The following is a 20,620-nucleotide window of genomic DNA, read 5'->3' on the forward strand; positions in this document are numbered from 1 at the left end:
GTTAATTAACAGCCTAAATATTGGAAGTGGACAATGACATACTGATAGTAATTCTTTTTTAGAATCCACTGACCTTTTTTGAGGCTGACACCCTGTAATCTGCCGAGGACTTAATTTTATTACTGTTCCATTGTAGTATCACCTGTCTAATGATAAGGACTTTAAGCAACCCAATCAAGAATGTAACTATGAAGATGATGAAAAATATTCTTAAATAGCTTGGGCTAGAGAAACATTCTGTAATGAAGCAAACAAATAAATGGATTAAAACTAGAATGAGTAAATCAAAGGATTCTAACAAGCAAACAATGTTCTCCGTCTCAATTAATAGGACCAGAGATATTTTCAAACCTGCATTTTTAAAACAGGAGAATGCCATTACTATTGATTCAAAAATAAACTCCATAATTTTTTTATTACACATTTATTATTAAAATGTTTCCAGGAGACATTCTTTAATTGTATTAACTGGAATGTGTCCAAATCCCTTAAACAAATAAAATTTTACCTGTGGCAGAGAAGAGACAGTTTTTGTGGTGTGTACTGTTGGTCACTAAGTGGGAAACAGGATTTAAAAATTATTTAACAGCTCTGTACATTAGCATATGTTTCTGTGGTTATGCTTGCTCTTCATTTGTTGCACATCAGTAATGGAAAGTAAAGTAAACAATGCAGAAGCTAAAAGCAGTACTACTCTAATAGATGAATAGCTATTTCCTTTGAAACTGTAGTGTAAATTTCCATTATTACAAGTAGCTTCTCCAGGGAGTAGGAGTGTCCAACTCGGGACAATATGCAAATCTCTTGCCTCAATTTTTATTAATTTGGTTTTTACTTGTCCATTAACCAAATCTGTCATATTTTGCTTCTAAAAATTCACTGTATTTTTTTCAAGAACAAGTAATTACTAGCTGGCGAAGGAAATGCTGCATTAAGAGGAGGAACATACTAGGTCTCTGTTTTAGTACCAGACCTTTGGCAAACTCTAGTTGGAAAGTCTGCAGGCTCTGTGGATGCCAGAAGTATTACCCTATTTTAAGGGGAACATTGCACAATATGTCAGTATTCCACAGAACTCACCAGCTGCCCCAGATTCACAAAATTACCTCCTGGCTTAAAGAGGCAAGTATTTTCTACCCATTCTCCAGACTTTGGGGACTTCACCTAAATGTATGAAGGCCTCCCTGAGAGGGCCTTTTGAGAGGGGACCTTACCCAAACATGGGTAATTTCTGTCTGAATTCCCAAGGGATGACCAAGCATGCTTTTGAATAAACCAAGAGCTCAGGAACAATGTAAGGGCTCCTCACCAAGTGAGAACACTTCGAACCCAGTTTTCTTTTGGTCAATGACAAGGGTCCTTGAAAGAAAGGGTAAAGGGAGTCCAGAGGGCTACAAGTTGGAATAGAAACACCAAATGAGAGTACAAGTCTCCCTTTGTTACTGTTCTCACACACAGAGACAATCCAAGATGCTCTATTCAAAAGTGGTGCCCTTGGAGTCTTCCAGAGTGACCTTCAGGTCTATGACATGCATGCCTTTCATCCTGACAGACTGTCATTTCCTCTGGCTGTCTTAGAACTAGTCCATCAGGCTAAAGCAGATCCTTAAAGGGGACACGTGGCTTGATCCCACTTTTTGGCTTCTTGCCTAGGAGGAGCTTAGCCAGAAGACCAAAACACCCTTTAAGTGTGATTGAGTGGATAGATAATAGGGGTGGCTAACAAATGTCCTTTTCCTCTCCTTCCACCATAGTTGTGAAAGGGAGGGGAGCCCCCTAGCTACTGTTACATTTTACAAATATTTCTAATGGGTTAGGATAGAGGACATTTTCAAGGCTCAAGTCTGCATGCATTTTAAAATGTTAGAATATCATTTTGGATAGCCAAACATTTAGCCTTGGCCATGACTCTCATCTTGGTTTAGGTCAAGCAAGGGCTTTTCCTAAGGACCTTTAAGGGAATACTTTTTGTAACCACACTTAGGTCAGAGTAGGTTTGTTTACTTAACATAATAAATGACATGTTGACAGGAAGGGCTCTATTTATTAGAAAAGGCACTTGGCTTTCTGGAGTGATTGCTGCAGCCCCAGCTGGCAGCACATGGGCTGTTTTCAAAGCCAAATTTATTATGGACTAAGATCAGTGTGGATGCAAGAGAAGAAGGAAACAAAACTGGAGAAACTTTATTCTTCTGTGCAGGCTCTGTAAGAGCTGGAATTATTTTCATAAGTTGGAGGAGAGACTAGAAATAATAGTAGCAGTAGAAATTCTTTCAAAGAAGACATAATTTAAAGCTCAAGTTCTAATTCATGTGTACTTCAACACCTTAACACCTGAGCAAAGTCGGATACTGGCTTTTGAGTTCTAATGAAGTTTTGTCTTAAAGTGGTCTTTGAACACAGCTTTCACATGTTTCTCCCATTTGTGTGTCATCTTTTAATTTAAATATATCTGTCATGTTCACTGGCTCATTTGCTGTCATACAATCTTTGAGGTTGGTATTATCATCTCCATTACAGATGAGGAAATTGAGGCTCGGAAATTTTGTAAGAGGGCTGGTATTTCTTATTGGTGTCAAGGAACATGCTTTAAGCTTAAAAGTTTTCATGCACTTTCCATTAGGCTGCCTTTATAATCACTCACCCATAAATTATATTTATATCAGAATGAAAAACACCAGAAAGGGATGGCCCTTTTTAGGACATATATTTTGCAAAAGCATGTAATTGCTACTTAGAATTTTTGGTTCACCTGAAACATAAAGGAGAGTTTTGGTTTTACATGAGGAAGGTTGTAACTGGAAGTAAGCTGGGTTATGAAAGAGAAGAATGTCTCCATAGAGTTTATGTCTAAGGGTGAAATGGACTGTACATAGGAAATTTCCATTCTTGGCTCACTGAGGCCTCTGTAGACACTCTGCTTGGTGTGCTTCCATAGCGGGGCCCAGCATGGGCATTTAGCTGGATAATTGAGACAGGAGATCTACTCATTCAGCTGAACTATGGCAAATATACTCAGCTGCTTTTTATATAGTACCATCTCTGGAAGACTGAAAACACTGAAGCAGTTTTTCCTTTCTTTAGGATGATTGATTATGGGCTCTTTGGGGGAATATGATTCTCTACAGATACTCTCCAGTGCTTTCATTAGTAAGCTTTGGTTTACCTGATGTTTGGTCCATATAATGCTGTTCTGTGAGAGCACATGAAGTTTTACAATGATCAAGTATAGCTTGAGATAGATTATGAGGGTGAAGACATTGCACACAATTCCTATAAAGACAAACAGAAACAAAACATTTAATCTTTGAATAGGTTGTATGCTGGAAGCCGAGCTATCCCAGCCTGAGGGGCAGGTCCCGGGCTGTGGACGGATTGGTGACTGCAGGGCGGCCCACCGACAGTGAAGCTTCTTGGACTCCCGTTTTTAGGTAATCAGGCCTTAAAACTACCTGGGGTATTGTCTGTTGGGGAATTGCCCTCGGCAGGCCCCCTGGGAAAAGAACCATTAGGGAAGAAAATAAGGCTCCCCAAGAAATTGTGCAGCCTTAGGTTTAGCTCTTGCCACCACCTATGGAGACTCCTCTACTTACAGGAAGGATAGATAGCCTCATACCTTTGCCAGCAAAGAGGGCCTGTAAAGGAGAGACATACTGATTTGAAAGCCTCACTCCGGCAACTAACGAGTGTATCTCTGGGCACAGGTGACTTCAACCCCTAGGCCCATCTGGCCCCCCGGAGGCATTCCAGATGATGACTGAACCTAGTCTGTTAAACTACAGAATGGTTCATTGGTTCCTAGGTGCATTGTCTCTCTGAGAATATATGAGGCATGGGTTTCTAAGGCTTTTTCAGCCCCTTTCTGGCACCTCGGACCGAGGCAAACACATTATTCTGGCCTCATGTGGTTAGGAGGTCATGTCCCTGTAACTGTTCCACTTGAGGTGTTGAGAAATGGAGGGCCTTTCACGAGAACAGCAAAGCAAATGCTTTGTAGATTATAGATAAACACAGGTGCATAATGGAATAATGTAAGAAATTAATCTATAATCAAAGTGTATGCGGGAAAGTTAGGGTAAAATCACCATGTTATTTCTTAAAGGTCGTTTATACATAGGAACATTTTCAAAATTAGGTAATGTTAGAAAAAACATAGTTGACGTATGCTACAAGGAAATCACTAGTATATATAATGCCACGTTTACTGCAATAAATCGGCCAGTTCAACACACTGCTGTTGTCTGTGTCCATTTTTATTTTAGTTTTTTATTTTAGCTTTTTATTTCAGTTTTTTATTTTTATTTTTGTTTTAGTTTTGTTTTATTTTCACTTTTTCTCCGATGCTGTTCATCCTTCTGGAACCCCTGGACCTGCTGGAGCTGGACTCCGGCAGTTGTAAGCCCATAGTATTTTTGCAAGACATAAGATGTCAAAATAGAGTACTGTTTTAGGATAGTAGTCTTGTAAAACTGGGAAAGAAAGCCAAAATATTTATTTGTAATACTGGCTGAATTTAATACCATGCAAAATTATATTCTAATCACTAAAACTATTTTAATAATGTGTACAGTCAAAATAATGATTTTTTTGTATTGAGAAGAAAATACCCAAGAAATACATAAGAAACTTTTATTACAAATAAAATTAGCAAAAATATTTTAGAAGATAAATGTTATACTACTAGAAAAATTTATCAGTGAATACACAATTCAAGTTTCACTTGGGTTCATTAGAAATAACTCCATCATTATGTTTAAGTACTGCATTTCCAAGAGAGTTACATAAATTCCCATGTATAATTTTAAAAATTTTACTTGAGCTACCAATCTGAGAAAGTGAATGTCTTAAAATTTTTGAATAAAACAAATTAGAAGGCACAGTGATGTTTAGAGTAGTGGTCTTTGAACAGGCTCAAATTGTTACTGGAAAATTAGTTACTGTCACCAAACAATAATGCCATCTTCACTTAACATATCACCTATTACTTATACATCACTTTTTTCCAGGGGTGCTTCATAGCCAGTATCTTTCTTTATTTTTAAAATAATTTAAAAATCTCAAAAATAAAAAATTAAAAAACCCAATAATAATAGCTAATATTTATTCTAGGATTATTATGCACCAAGTAAAAATGGGTTTTTTTTCACATGAATCATCTAACTTAATTCTGTCACAGAACTATATAGCAAAGTATTATTATAATCATCACTTTCAATATCAAGAAACTGAGGCACAGAGAATTTCGACAACATACTCTAGCTCAAACAGCTAATTGATGGTAAACTGCCATCAATTATCATCATGTTGTATACCTTAAGCCTTGTGTAAGCAAGGCTATATGTCAGTTATATCTCATGAAAGCTGGGTAAAAAACAGTGAGCCCTTATGAACACCAAACCTTATTCTTCAAAACAACAAACCTGTTTCAACAAAGCTAAAGCAGGGGCACCTACGTGGCTCAGTCGGTTAAGCCTCAGACTCTTGGTTTTGGCTCAGGTCATGATCTCACATTTCATGAGATCAAGCCCCATGTTGGGATGTGGAGCCCCATGTTGGGGATATCCCCTTGGGGATATCCCCATGTTGGGGATAGCGTGGAGCCTGCATGGGATTCTCTGCCCCTCCCCCTGCTTATGTGCTCTCTCTCTCTCTCTCTCTCTGCTAAAATAAATAAATAAACGTTAAAAAAAAAAAAGAGTAAAGCAGTGAATGCCTAGATCAATTCCAATGCTTTCACAGCTATCTAGTGGCCAAAAGTTAGGATCTAAGTTTTCTTGTTCCTAAAGTCCCTATTCAGTTCCTTTTTAGCATGATGATAACAAATTTATCTGGTAGAGAAGATCCAGCAACTTCCAAGATTAAGGAAGGCAAAATAAAAGGATGAACATAGCTATGGTGAAGAAGTGCTTCATGTATGTTTGGAGTTGGAGAACACATACCAGTTTTCACTGCAGGCTGTGTGACACGTGGGGCAGTGTTCACAGAAGCGGCCGATGCTCCTGGGATCAGTGCACTGACACTTGCCACATACACATGTGCCTCTTCCACTACACACTTGGCCCTTTGGATTGACACAGTGCTGGGCTGATGCTGATGGGCACTGGCACCGATCTCCTTCCCAGCCACTGAAGCACTGGCATCTGCCCGCTTCACACTCTCCATGCCCTGCAACAGACACTCCAGGACCTAAGTTATTGGAGCCACTGACTTTGTGCAGTGTTTCCAAACATAAATTCCCCTCCCGTATCCATGGAAACACACTGACAGTCAACTGAATGGAAACAGCATCGTTTTCTATTCGTCTGACATAAACAACGAGAGGTTTTAGGAGCGTCTATTTTTGAAGCTGTTCTGTTGTAGATAAACCCTATGATGCTAATCTCTTGTGCTGACAGTTGTGACATATGCTCCACTGCAGTGGCTGCCTGACTACCTGAAGGTCACTGTGCATTCAGTTTTAAATTAAAAACACGCAAATATAAAAAAGCTACAAAGGCTGAAGTAATGTTAATTGTCAGTCTTGAAATCCAAAAACCAGGGGTATTTGATTAATAGCCTCCATAATCATTCTCTTAGTTTCTCATTATTGCTAAGGGCCTGGGATACTTTTGAAGGTCTGTTAAGGCAAACCCTTCTAGTGCTTCAGTTCTGTTAGTGCCATGTTTAAAGATAAGATCTCTGGCGGAGTTGAACTGATCTCTTCACATCTTGAAGACATTATTTAGCAGGTTAGAGAGGCATGTCCTAAAGTATGCTGTGAGTTATTATTAGGTGGTAAATGAGAGAAAGCAAGGTGGAGTGTGGGTGTATGTATGTATGTATGTGTGTGTGTGCATGTGTGTGTGTGTGCGCGCGCATGTGCGTGTATGCACATGCACACCTGTGTGTTGGGGTTGGGGGCATGCATGTAGACAAGTAAGTTGAGGAGAACCATTGGTTATATGTAGTTAAATGGGTTTTAGACTTCAGGAAGCATCCAAAATTTAATATGCCCATGTGGATTAGAAATCCTCAAGAAGGAGTATATATTACAGGGTTACGTAGTGTTTCTCAAGCTTATTTGGCTACAGAGTCTTCTTTCCTTCCTTCCTTTGCTTCCTGGCTTCCTTCCTCCCTCCTTCCCACTCTCCCCTTATTGCAAGCACCTCACAGGGTAACTGCTCCATAGAGTGTATTGTTGGATCAACTCAATTGCTAAATGTAAAACTAATGAGGTCCAGGCCAAACAAATGCCTGCCAGACCCTGTTCCTTATATGTAGGCTGCACGCCCAATCCTAGCCAGCTGACCTGTGAACATATGTTTTTATTCTCAAAGGAAACTAGTGAAGAAAATGTTTGTCAGCTACATTTTGCACTTATAACTTATACACAAATAATTCAAAGCAGATTTTCAACTGCCTGTGGGCTGGTAAAATAGTCATACAGAAGAGCTAGTATATTGATTTTTAATAGTTTACTATAAATAGGGACTGAGATTCCCAATGTATTTCAAGCTGCTAGCTATCCCAATATCTGTGGGATATCGGAATTCTTCCTCTTCCCTGTTCCAAATAGGATTAGTTCTAAATATTAGAAGATAATTGCTGGCTTGTTCTTAACTTATCTATAATCCATTCTACCAATGATACAAAATATAGCAGGATACATGTTTGGCATATAAAATATTTTGTGTATATAACAGAATAAAAAGTCAATTTTTCATTGCATATTTATGTGATATATGGCAAATTTATAGCTGACACAAGAATAGAAAATTCATTTTGTATAGGCTTGTTACTTTCCATATGGTTATGATAATGAAATATTTTAGTTCATTAATAATTTAATTAATATTTGCTTACCAAAATGCAAAAATTTTTAAAATGGTGTTGTAATAGTAAGTGGATTTAGCACACTGTCATAGAAAAATTCATTTAAAAACAGTATTTTGTATTAAATTTCAAATGTTGCATAGATTTTCTAGAATCTAACCTCTAGGTGGCAGTAAACGGAATTAGCCAAAAAGTACTTTTGATATTTTTATTTTAAATCATTTCATTTTTAAACGTGGTCTGTGTGTGGCCTCTGGTACTAATCTTCTAGATTACTTACAAAACCCGTATTCTCTTGAAGAATGCTGTTCTCTGATAATTCTGTTGCTTGCATTGTTCCAAAAATAAACTGGATAGGTTTAAATTATTACAAATTTATAATACCATCTATAATAATGCATTAAGAATTTTCCAATGAATGGAAACTGTGTTTTTAAAGCTCACCATCCTTTGAGAAAGCTAGAGGGAGTGACTACTTATGAGAATGAATCAAGTCTTTTCTAGAAGAATGCTCTGATTATAGACAACCTGCCAGACATCAGAAATTTCCTTTTCTGATATTTATCTTTATAAAATCAAGGCATGGTTGAGAATAACACTTAATTTTTGGTTTTTATTTTCAATTATTTTCTGTACAAAAATAATTTAAAATATAAATAGCAGAATCATGTGCCATAAATGCATTGCCATGGCCTAATTTCATAGACTTTGAAATTATGAATATTAAATTCAGATTCAGGGTTGGTAATTATAAAGATGTGACTTAAAGAGACTTTGATATATATGCTAGTTTAATAGTAACTAGTAAAAACTACATGTATATATTTACTTATACTTACCAGCACACAGATTTCCATGGTGATATGGACAAGAAAAGTCATCCTTTTCACAATATTTTCCATACACTTTCCCAAGCTTAATTTTGTGACATAAACATTTCCCACAAACACAAACTCCTCGGCCACTGCAAACAGGTTGATCTTTATGTGACTTGCAACTCTCAGAAGGAAACTGATCTTCATCAAAATGACATTTATTCTCATTACACTGGAAACATTTGGCATCTAGAAAAATTTCATCTATACACTTTCGTTTAGGTCCTCTGCTGTCCTCACACTGACAGCTGCAGTTTCTGTGTATATGAATTTTAGTGGTTTCATTGAAACCAATAGGTTTGATGATTGCATAGCTTTTTCCTCCTGTGACATCACATTTTTTCATTGTAACTGTGACATTGAAAAGAACCTAAATGGAGGGAGAGAAAGAAAATATATTTATATGTCTTGATTATTTTTATCACCACTCTTTATGTGTGAATGATTTTTTGAATCAATAATATACCATCTTATAGAAATTTATAACACTTGTAAATTACACAGGCACTCTTTCATATATAGATGTAACATCCCTTTTCCATTTCATTTATTTCCTAATTAATGAACCAGAGAGTCAAAAGAAGCAATGACTGCTACTTGTCTCTATTGTACCATTAAATGGACATGGGTTTAAGTCTATTTGAAACGTCTACTCCACTTCCAATGACTAACTGATGTTCTCAATTGATTTCTTAGCAAACTTGAGAGAGAATAGACCATTTTCTGAATTAAGTCCTTAAAATGTGGGGTTAACGAATATTTGGCACAAGGGAGAGATCAGATAAACTAAAGGACTACTGCTCTACTGGTTTAAACCTTGAGATAGGATGTTCAGATGAACAATTTTTATTTATAATATATAAATATATAAATATGTAACATATAAATATTAATATATAAACAATATATAATGTATAAATAAATTTATTTATAATAAATTATTTTTACTTATAATAATATATAATATATATAAACCCCAAGTAAAGATTCAGGGTTAAATTTTAGTTTATACATGGTGTTAATGAAGGAAAACATGAGGCTTTCTCTGATGGTACTTAAGGGAATAAGATTTAGGACTCTCTCAGATCTTAAGATCTCAATACAGGGTCCTACATTTGTCTCAGTGGAGACATGAGCATACAACTAAAGATCTGGGTTGGCAGGAGTTTGTTTCCCTTGTGAAACAACAGATCCTGCCAAGTTTTTCCTTTCTCTCTATTTTTTTCTTTTTGCACAACATGATTGGTTTAATGTGCCTTTTTTGGATTTGTTAGCCTACCTTATAATTTTCAGGTACTTTGGCAAATAAGCTTGTATGTTTTTTTTTTTTTCCATCTTAGATTAAGATCCATTACAACTTAAAAAATTTGTGGTAGCCTTTTTTGTTGGGACGAATATATGTGGGTGGGGATATATCCATATATATAAATTCACTCTGACCAAAAAGCCTAGCAAAAATACACACACACACACACACACACACACACACACAAGGTATGAAAGATCTAAGTTTAGGCTTTTATATTACATATATGCATCAGAAATTAACATCAGTTTCATAATATTAAAATTAATGCAGTTGGTATTTTACTTGAAATGTTTTTTGTCTTAAAGAATGTTAAGGATTAACAGATGTGTAGGATAATGTGGCCATTGCCAATATTAATAAAGCAAAATTTGGGGTTTATGTAATTAAGAGGTCATATGACTCTTTCTGAGAGTCAAACTGTTTATACTACTTAGTTGAAAGTGAGGGTGAAAAAGGGATTATAGACAAAGTAAAAGAAAAAAAAGTAAGAAGGAAAACCTTTCTGCCAAAACTGATTTTGAAAGAAAGAACTACTTCTAAAAGGCTAACCCTTTCTCAGAAACTTTTGCTAGCACAAAGTTTTTCTATATTTAATGGAAATCAAATATATATTTATATATTATATGAAAATTATATGTTATAATTGTATATTTTATAAACCAAATATATATTTTTATATAATGTCTTTTTAACAAAATCCAAAAAGTGATTATGCAGGGACCTACAGAATTAGAAACTAGCCATAATTGATTTCAAATAGCCAGCTTGTTGGAGCAACCATACTACCATACTTCTGAACTACAGCATGACACTAAAATAACAACATCATAGAACTTTAGAGATGAAAGGAAAAGGGATTCTAAATTTTGTAATCTGTTCATTTAAAAATTAGGCAACTGATGCCTCAAGGTGGCTCACTGAAAATCACTTCATCTAACAAGAATTCCCTTGAAGAGCATATTTCTGTGTGTTTACCCTCTATTGTGCTGATACTGGGAGAATTCCTATCACCCCTGGTCCTATTTCTTAACACTGCAATAATCTGGACCCTCTGTTTTCCAGGTTATCCCTTTTTAATTAAATGACACTTCTTTTTTATTGTTCTTAATAAATGTCCCCACTTCGTCCTAGATCATTGTGAGTACTGGGACAATAGCACAGTGAAAGATTTTGGAATTCGTAGCCTTTATCAGTTGCTCCATCACTCTCATTCTTTTTGTGGCTTATTACCTTCAATTTCAAATTTATTCTGAGATTTGCAACCAAAAAGGTAGGTATCATCATCATCATAAGTGTAAACACTACTTGTTTGAAAAGATGTGCTTTACTGATATATACTGGCTGTGACACAGAAGTTTAAAGTTATTATCATTAAATAAGTATTTAATATAATATATATTTACTTAATTTGAGTTTAAGACAAATAAATGGAGTTAAAACAAGTAGGAACTTTATAATAAAGAGACAATAAAAATTACTTTGAACTATATAAATATGATCCTTGGAGTCAGTAGTAAATAAAGTTTTCCAGAATGGTTTGATTTTTCTGTGAGAAAACTTGCCAAACAACTTAGTTTATTTTAAAATGGGAAAAATGCACACCCACATACTTCGTCATTGCTTGTCACATTTCCACATCCGTCTGTGCCTGCTTTTCGGGTCCCATCTGGACAGATGGCAGTAATATTAAAATAGACGCCTTTTACCTGGTTTTCCACCTGAACTTTCACTTCTGAAATGAGTTTCTGCAGAGACATCATTTTTTAATTGTATATCATAGAAATTTCAAATGTAAACAACTAAAGAGAGTCAAGCTTATTAAATGATTCTAGATTTAATTTTTAACTAAATCAAAGAGTCTGTCCCTATGAAAGGATGAATAAATATACTGTTTCCACATAATGACCCAATTATATTTGATATACATAAGAAATACTGAAGGATTAGACCATATGCATTTAAATTGTTCTATTTTTTTCACATATTTCCATGACTATGCATTTCGATCACTTTGGAGATATTTCTCCTTCAGCCTGTGTTACAGAAATAATCACTTTAAATCCAATAATGTTTATATTTTGTGACAAAATTTGAATAAAACATTGAGAACACATATATCATCACAGAGGGTAAATCTTAACAGCTTAAAATCTGAAACACACTCCTGACATTGATGTTATATATAAATAAATATTTCAGTTTCAAACACTTTAGGCTATCATGAAACCTAAAACACCTTACTGATACAGAATTCAAAGGTAAATTTTGGGGAGAGCATTTCTGTACTGTAGGCCTAAGAATTACCTGCCAGATATGTCCTGTAAATTCTCCAAGCATGCCCTAGGAATTTTGCCAAGTCCCTGGGGCTTACTTGTGTTAATCAAATTTGTTCTAATCCTTGATACTGAAGTGGGACAGTGGGAACATTTACTAGACAGGAAAACCATTCACTCATTTATTCACTCATTTATATAATTATTCAAAAATGTTTATGTAATGCTTATCATGTATCAAGCACACACTAATTTCTTCCGTCACAAATCTTTGGTTACAAACATTTCTAGCTGCATTAAATAAGTACTGAAGATCTGTGTGTATTTGATCTCATAAAACAGTCTACCACATGCAAAAGTCCTTAACTTATACTTGTAAACAAAAGGAAGGAGAAAAGATGAAATATATACCTAAGGAAAGATGAATAGCAAGATATGAAGACAGACAATTTTTCCAAAGGCTTCTAATTTTTTACTTGAGTAAATTTTAATTTTCAACTGTATAATCAATAAAGAGATGTATGCTTACTAATAATTGGCCACAGTGGTAAATCTAGAACAAGATACTTTTTCAAATTAGTAAATTTTATTTGGATTAGAGAAGACTGTGTCAGCCAAATTTTTAAATCTCCCAGAGAGCTCATCCATTGTAATCACTTACTTGGACACTCTTAGCAAACTAACTGTGACTTCTAATGGTATACAAATGGTGTTGATATGGTGATGGTTTGACAGATCAGAAGGACATTCCTAATATAATGAGTGTTCTCAGTTTGCTCTTCTGAAATTCTTTCTGTTAAAAAGTTAAGCTTGTTACACTAATGTTTTTCACTTAAGCAAGGTGTGAAGACAAATATCTAAAATTTTGCCCAGTTTTCAGATTTAGAAATTAGGTTCCAAACACAATATCAAGATTCTTTTTAATATCTAATAGATACAGAGGCAGAATTTATTTTTCAATATTTAATTCTGTTTGTATTAAATATAACTTATTTTTAATATCTTAATTTCAGTTTAAGTTATTATCGTCAGGATTTTTATTTAATCTTAATTCTAATGGCAGTGCTATTGTAAAGGATAAAATTAAAATGAGGTCACATTCACCATACACTAAATTTGTATGTAAATTTTATAAAATTCTTACAAAGGAAATGCAAAAACTTAAAAGTTAGAGTGAAGTATCTTTATTCTTCAATGCATTGTGAATTATTTCTGTTGGACTGTGAAGACAAAATAAAACTTCAGAAGAATTTTGAAAATTATAAAAATGTATAAAATAATAATAGAATCCTAACATAAAGGAGATTAGTTAGCCAGAGTGAGTCTCGTTGGATTTGCTAGTATTTTCCCATTGTTTAAGGTCAGTCAGAACTGCAGTTTGCTAAGGCATTGGATACCTAACCTTGGTAAATAAAGAATATAAAACCAAATGCTGCTGTTTCCCTTTCTATTGGCATAGTCTGACACACAGGCAAGTTTGTCAATTTATATTTCTTGTTTGGACTAGTAAATGTGTTCATACTATAAAAACTGGGGTGATTTCTAACACTGTAAATCCCTTCCCTATTTTTATTAATCCTGGGAACAAACTGCAGTTGGGAATGAATTGTATATGTTTGATTTTCCTTGATGAGAAGTTTCCCCAGACTTAATGTTCTTTTGTAATAGTGAGAAATAAAAATAATTAAAGACGGTCTTCCTTATTTCATCCAATGTATTTTTGAGGCATAGAACAATTCCTTGGCAAAAAAAAAAAAAAAAAAAAGTCTTACAAGATTTATTTTTCTTCTTTTTTTAATTAAAAAAATTTTTTTAACGTTTATTTATTTTTGAGACAGAGAGAGACAAAGCATGAATGGGGGAGGGTCAGAGAGAAGGAGACACAGAATCTGAAACAGGCTCCAGGCTCTGAGCTGCCAGCACAGAGCCCAACGCAGGGCTCGAACTCATGGACCGGGAGATCAGGACCTGGGTCGAAGTCGGCCGCTTAACCGACTGAGCCACCCAAGCACACCTATTTTTCTTTTAAAAGAATAAAGTTGAGGGTCACATGGGTGGCTCAGTCAGTTAAGAATCTGACTTGGGCTCAGGTCATGACCTCATGGTTTGTGGGTTTGAGCCTTGCGTCGGGCTCTCTGCTGTCAGTGAGGAGCCCAGTTTGGATCCTCTGTCTCCCTTTCTCTGCCCCTCCCTGCTTGTGTGCTTTCTCTCTCTCTCTCTGTCTCTCCTCTCTCACAAAAATGAACATTTAAAAACATTTTTAAAAGAAAAAAGTTTAAACAAGTCATTTTCTATCATGTGCCTGCTTCCTGACTTTACCTTTTGTGCTCAAGTTGAAGACAGATGCTTCATGGAGAAAATGAGAAGCCTGAGATTTCTTATAATGCTTGAGCTACTATTAACATTATTCATCTCTATGTGTCAGGAAGAGAACCAGAGAATTTGGGAAGTGAGACTTTATCAATGGCCCATAAATCCAAGATAGAATAAGCCTATCTTTGGATAGTTTGGAAAAAAGAGAAAGAAAGAAAGAAAGAAAGAAAGAAAGAAAGAAAGAAAGAAAGAGGAAGGAAGAAAAAAAGGAAAAGAAAAGAAAAGAGGGAGGAAGGAAGGAAGGAAGGAAGAAAAACAGGAAGGAAGGAAGGAAGAAAAAAAAAAGAAAAGAAAAGAGGGAGGAAGGAAGGAAGGAAGGAAGGAAGGAAGGAAGGAAGGAAGGAAGAAAAACAAGTGGTATCACACAGAAGGAAGCACCTGGCAACTAGAATTAAGGAAGACCTGGGTTCTGATCCTGCTTCTCCTGCTTGTTTCACCTTTGGTTAGCTTGCTTCCCTTCTTTGAGGTTCTATAAATACATAATGGGAGTACAACATCTCGCTTATGGATCAGTTGTCTGGATTAAATGAGGTCATGTATGGAAAGTATCTGATTCTCAGTGGTATTAAAGTAACAATCAAAATTATTACAACATCTTAACAATGATTATTGTATCCAGTAATGACCTGTGTTGAGAGCAGATGTTTCTGTAAAACTTTACATTTGGGACTCACTCTTCGTTAGACTGGGAAGAGCATACAACTGTAATTCAATAAAATAGTATACCTCTTAAGGTGATTCTTTTAATCAAATTAGTTTCATAAAACTGCTAAAATAACTGATCAAACAATCAAGTGATTGACCTAGGAAACCCCAACAGAGTCCTCTCAGTCATCTCTATATCCCAGATTGTTCCACCTGATAGGTTGCTGCTTTAAATAGTGTGGATTTCTTGACCTTTACAACATAGGAAATTGTGACATTTATGGTAATAAAGTATATTCTATAGCTGTGATTTAGTGACTTACTTAACATTTGATTTGGAAGGAAATTGAGATAGGCTCTAGCCTGACCTGCGTTTACTGTCAATGAGACAGTGAGGTACAGAAAGCTGAACTGACTTTCCCAAGGTTTCATAACTAGTTAGTAGTAGAGCCAGGGCTAAATTAAAATTCCTAACTTTTAACCTAATTTTCTGTCCACCATTCCTCTCAAGATGATAAGGCCTTAATTTGTATCCTGCCACAGAAATTGGGGTTAAAAGTTCACATGAAAAAAAAATAGTGTTTAATATATATGTACCTGATAGGCTTCTACTACCAAATTATTGAGGTTTGCAGCCTTTGATTCTATTTCACCAGCAATGGTGCCAGGCAAGAGGGGTAGAAGGTCCTAGAAAACATACCAATAGCATTTACATGACAGTGGTATATGGTGGTTCAGCAATCAACAAATATTAAACATTTTTATGATTATTAGTGGAAGTTGAGCCATTACATGAATGAAACAAAATATAAGATACAAGAAAAATGTGAGCAACCAAGTAGCGCAGCCAAAACACATACATCTGAAATGGGAGTGTGTGTATGTGTACATCCATGAGACTGTATGCATGCACAAATTACATGTTGATCTAAAAATCCAATCAAATACAGACCAGCATTTCCCAATTTATTTCTCATGTTCCATGGAACATAGTTATAAAAAGGGTTTTGAGGGCAAGTAAGTTTGGAAAGTTCTCCATATGGTTTCTTCCCTTTAAGTACTCAAAATGCACACATGCAACGTAAAGGTTCAGAGAAGTCCTGCAATTTGGAAATAATTTAGCAGCATTTGTTGCAGCGTTTCCAACATTTTTAAATCACAAAACTTTTTCTCAGGTAACATATATAAATATTTTGCAGAACTACTATTTTGTGGAGTGACCTATAGGACATGTTGGCCCAGACTGGAGAAAAAATCATTGTCACAAGTGGAGCCTTCATGGAGTGGGTATTCTCGATGGATGGCATTTAACAATTATGGAGAAAACTCTAGGTATTCCTAGTGAGAAAGTGAGAATTAGTGAAGGCTTAAAGGTTTACCTGGTTTAGATGAAGTAAGAAAAGAGAAGAAACCAGTCTGACTGGAGTGAAGGCTGCATATTTATAAGGAATCAGATTATAGAAAGACTTGAAATCCATTTATACACTCATTTTACCATTCACAAATATCATTAAGTTCCTGCCATATGCCAGCCACTACTTGGACATTAACAATTTGTTATCTTAGGTAATAGGGAAAATTTATCCCTTATAGATTTTTAAAAGCCAATTATTTAACCTTTATTGTATACCTATTAGGTACCACTTTGGAGTTTCCATCCTTAAGGATTTCATAGGTATATAAATGACAACTTCAAAAAACGATGTACACATGAAGTAATAGAGATATGCAGAGACCTGAAGGAGAGGGATACCCAGCAAGTATTTGAGGGCTGCAAAAGTTGTCAGGGATTGTTACCTGGAGGCGGTGACTCATGAGCTGTATCTTAAAGGATGACTAAGAGTGAGCCAAGTAATGAGGGAAAGAGACTTCCAGGCATGGGGGATACATAACAAGAACAAAGGCACAAAGGAAAGAAAGAGCCTGGTGAGTGGGTGAGTGTATGTGCACATAGGCAAGCAGGAACGAGATGAGCTCATATGCCACATTAAAGACTTGATCCTTTAAATCAGAATGAACCACTGGAATATTTTGCTGTAGGGAGAACTGTGGTCACAATTGTGATTTAATAGATCATTCTGTAGCCAAGTGGAGGATGAATGTGGGACATGGATTAGGAGGCTGTTACAACCCAGATGGAGGTGACTGATAAAAATATGTCTGGGCAGCCAAAGTAGGTGACTCCAAGGGTAGACACAGGCCTCCTCACAGGACTCGTCCGGCTTCTGGAGCCTGTTGATTCCGACTTTGCACAGATCCTACTTTGCACAGAATTCAATTAATAATAAACCTGGTTTTATGGTTTTATCAGTCAATGAAAATCTGTTTAAAGGAGTAGGGAGAAACTGCTAAAGCCAATAAGAGCAGCAAGTATTAAGTAATCCGTAGCAAAGCAGGAAGAGGCTAGAGCAGTAACAAGCTACACGATAATTTGAAATTCAACTATTAAACTTAGAGGTTAAGAACACAGGATTTAAGCTGTTAGGAAAGTTTGGGCAAGTATGTAACCTCTCTGAATGTGTTTCCTCAACTTTAAAGTGGGCTTTAAATTAGTAATACTTCCCTCGTTGTTAGGAGTATTATATGAATTCATGTTAATAAACTCACCATACCATAGTAAGAACTCAGTAAGTGGAATCTGTTACTATTGTTAATAAAGTAGTTTGGGCATTTGATTTGGAGTAGAGCCCTACTTCTCTGACTATTAATAATTGTCACATTAAAAAGGGGTTCCATGGTGTATCAGCTTGGGAAAACAGGGAACTGATTAAAGTTTCACTGTAGATTTCTAAGGGAAGAAGTGGCATGATTAAAGTAGTGCTTTCAGATGATACATATAAGTGGTCAGGTATTGGGGAAATTGGTGGAGGGAATACCAGCTTTGTGGCTAATGCAAATTGATTCAAGCATTTATTGAAACCGAAGGATATTTAGTTTTTCTGAAGTATTGAAAGAAATAAGTAGGGGTGCCTGGGTGGCTCAGTCAGTTGAGTGTCCGACTTTGGCTAAGGTCATGATCTTGTGGTCCGTGAGTTCGAGCCCCACATTGGGCTCTGTGCTGCCAGCTCAGAGCCTGGAGCCTGCTTTGGATTCTGTTTCTCCCTCTCTCTCTGCCCTTCCCCCACTCATGCTCTCTCTCAAAAAAACTAAACATTAATTTTTTTTAAAAAAAAGAAATAAGTAAAGGACAGTGAGAGTGGAAAGAAGAGGCAGAGATAACAAAGAAGATGGAGATCCAGTGAACAGACACACGTGCAATGAAAATCAAGGAGTCACATCATGAAAATGAAGAAAAGAGGGTTTTCTGGAAAAAAGAACCTAAAAGACTGTGAAAAGAATATGACAGCAGGGTCACAGAAGCAATTTTTTGTTGGGGGTGGGTCCCACAATGCTGCCAGAGTGACATGGTTTTGCCAAACATCTGTTCTGTTTGCGGGTCTCATCTGGCCTGAAGGATTGTGGACAAAACCAAGATTCTTCTTCCATAGGAAACCTCTAACTGGATCAGCCACTTCAGTGACTCCTCTTGTTCCTTTGTTGGAGGCCTAGACCAAATCTAGGTATGTTGTTACCAGTGAAAACTAAGCTGATGTTCCCCAACCTAATCTATTATAAGAATATGCCCAGAGATTGAATAGAAGCAGGAATCCATACATGAAAGGTGCAGTTGGAATGTGAACCACTTTTTACCTGATAAAAGTCTTCTCCATTAATGTCACAGTACCACACTAAGTATCAGTGCCCGCACTTGGTTCTAAGTGTTATAAACAAAGAATTTATACATAAATGTTTACTTACGACACTGTGTAGTATACATTAGCTACTGCTTTATAAAATTCAGATAGTAAAAAGTATAATAACTCCAGACGCCTTACCTGGGGACCCAAGAAGTATTCTAACTACCAATGCAAACATTTTAGTTTTTATATTTTGGAATTCACGCACCTTATACCAATGAAACTGTTTTCCTTGAACAGCAAAGATGACATTAATGTTGTTGTCTATTAACTTCTCAGAGAGTTGGCCTAGTGAGGGATGTTCCTGAAAAAGATAATGAAAAAAAGAAGGGATTGAAATTTATTAGCTCAATCCCATACATACCCAAACATCTATTATGAGGAAAACCATATGACTGACATAAAAATATATTGTGTTGGGAAGGATTAAGATTTTATTAGAGACGTTTAAATTTAAAAAAATAAGATCAATATCAACATGTTAAGGATATTTTCTAGATAAAAGCCCTATATAAACCTGTAAGTCAGAAAAATGAAGAAGGTTAAATCAACATTATGCAAAGTGTGTTCAGCACCTCTTTAGATTAACTTTGGTCTCACAGTGTTATCACTAAAAGATAATGTACTATTCAGAAATAGAGACACATTAGTGACAGTCACATTCTGAAATTTAGTAACAAGTGCTGAAATACAAATATATGCATGTATAAACATAAATACATGTATAATTGATATATAACATGATATAGTACAAAAGCAGAAAACCTTGCACTCAAATCCCAGGTTGTCACTTTATCGTAAAAATTCTATCTCAGGTCCATCCTCTGTAACATGTCAGTGGTTTCTGCCTTCCATGATTGCAAGCAAGATTAAAAAGATACCAATTGCATGTGATCTACTTAGTTCAGCTTCTTATATATGATAGGTACTCAAAACTAATAGCAGTTACGATTTTTGTTTCCAGCAGCTCGTACAAGAGGTATTCAGATCTCTCAGCTTATCAGTACACTTAACCTTTTCGTCATGTGATATATGATAAATCTGTTTTACTCTGATAAATAAAACTTGTGCTGAGCTATACTTATTCTTGTGTTAGTGAGAAAGCTGGGGAAGAGTAGGAGAAAGGGTATACAATTTAGTAAATATGAGAAATCTGCCAACTATCGAATGGTATCTAAAGTTATATAGTTAGACATAGTACTTTATTTTTTCTTTATATAAATGGTCTTCCAGAAATTAAAGTGATGATCTCAAATAACAACTTCATAACTAGACAGTTCTCAGAGGGATCATGTCAAACTTCACCTGCAGTAGTCCTCACCTGTTTGTTGGTACTTAGTTGCATTAGCTAAGTTGCAACTAAGGATCATGTGGCTGAACCTAATACATATCATGTGATTCAAGTTCAAATTCCTCTGTAGTTTTTACTCCTCCTTTCACCTTCCAATGCTAATTGTGTTTTCTTTACGAGGAGATTTTGCTAAACCATCTTGGTTATCATTTCTGTGTTTTGGCAAACTATGTGAACTTAGTAAAAGAATTAATTTGACTAGTTTCTCTTACAGCCTAAGCTGATACCCACATACTAAACTTACA

At 35.7% G+C, this 20,620-nt stretch overlaps 2 protein-coding genes across 3 annotated transcripts in view; one reads left to right on the forward strand and one right to left on the reverse strand.

Annotated features, from left to right (window-relative positions):
* MACC1 (MET transcriptional regulator MACC1) overlaps positions 1-20,620 on the forward strand; it is a 538,854-nt gene that overhangs the window by 187,784 nt on the left and 330,450 nt on the right. The gene's annotated exons all lie outside the window — the stretch shown is intronic.
* The window catches only part of ITGB8 (integrin subunit beta 8), an 84,042-nt gene that overhangs the window by 5,048 nt on the left and 58,374 nt on the right, over positions 1-20,620 (reverse strand). The window contains exons 7-13 of the mRNA XM_015080381.3: positions 19,233-19,328; positions 15,885-15,974; positions 11,607-11,741; positions 8,652-9,057; positions 5,940-6,165; positions 3,167-3,273; positions 74-237 (exon numbers count right to left, since the gene is read on the reverse strand). Of these exons, the coding sequence (XP_014935867.1) occupies positions 74-237; positions 3,167-3,273; positions 5,940-6,165; positions 8,652-9,057; positions 11,607-11,741; positions 15,885-15,974; positions 19,233-19,328 (1,224 nt within the window). The remainder of the gene's footprint in view (positions 1-73; positions 238-3,166; positions 3,274-5,939; positions 6,166-8,651; positions 9,058-11,606; positions 11,742-15,884; positions 15,975-19,232; positions 19,329-20,620) is intronic.

The sequence above is a fragment of the Acinonyx jubatus genome, chromosome A2 (assembly GCF_027475565.1).
Source record: "Acinonyx jubatus isolate Ajub_Pintada_27869175 chromosome A2, VMU_Ajub_asm_v1.0, whole genome shotgun sequence".
NCBI lineage: Eukaryota > Metazoa > Chordata > Mammalia > Carnivora > Felidae > Acinonyx > Acinonyx jubatus.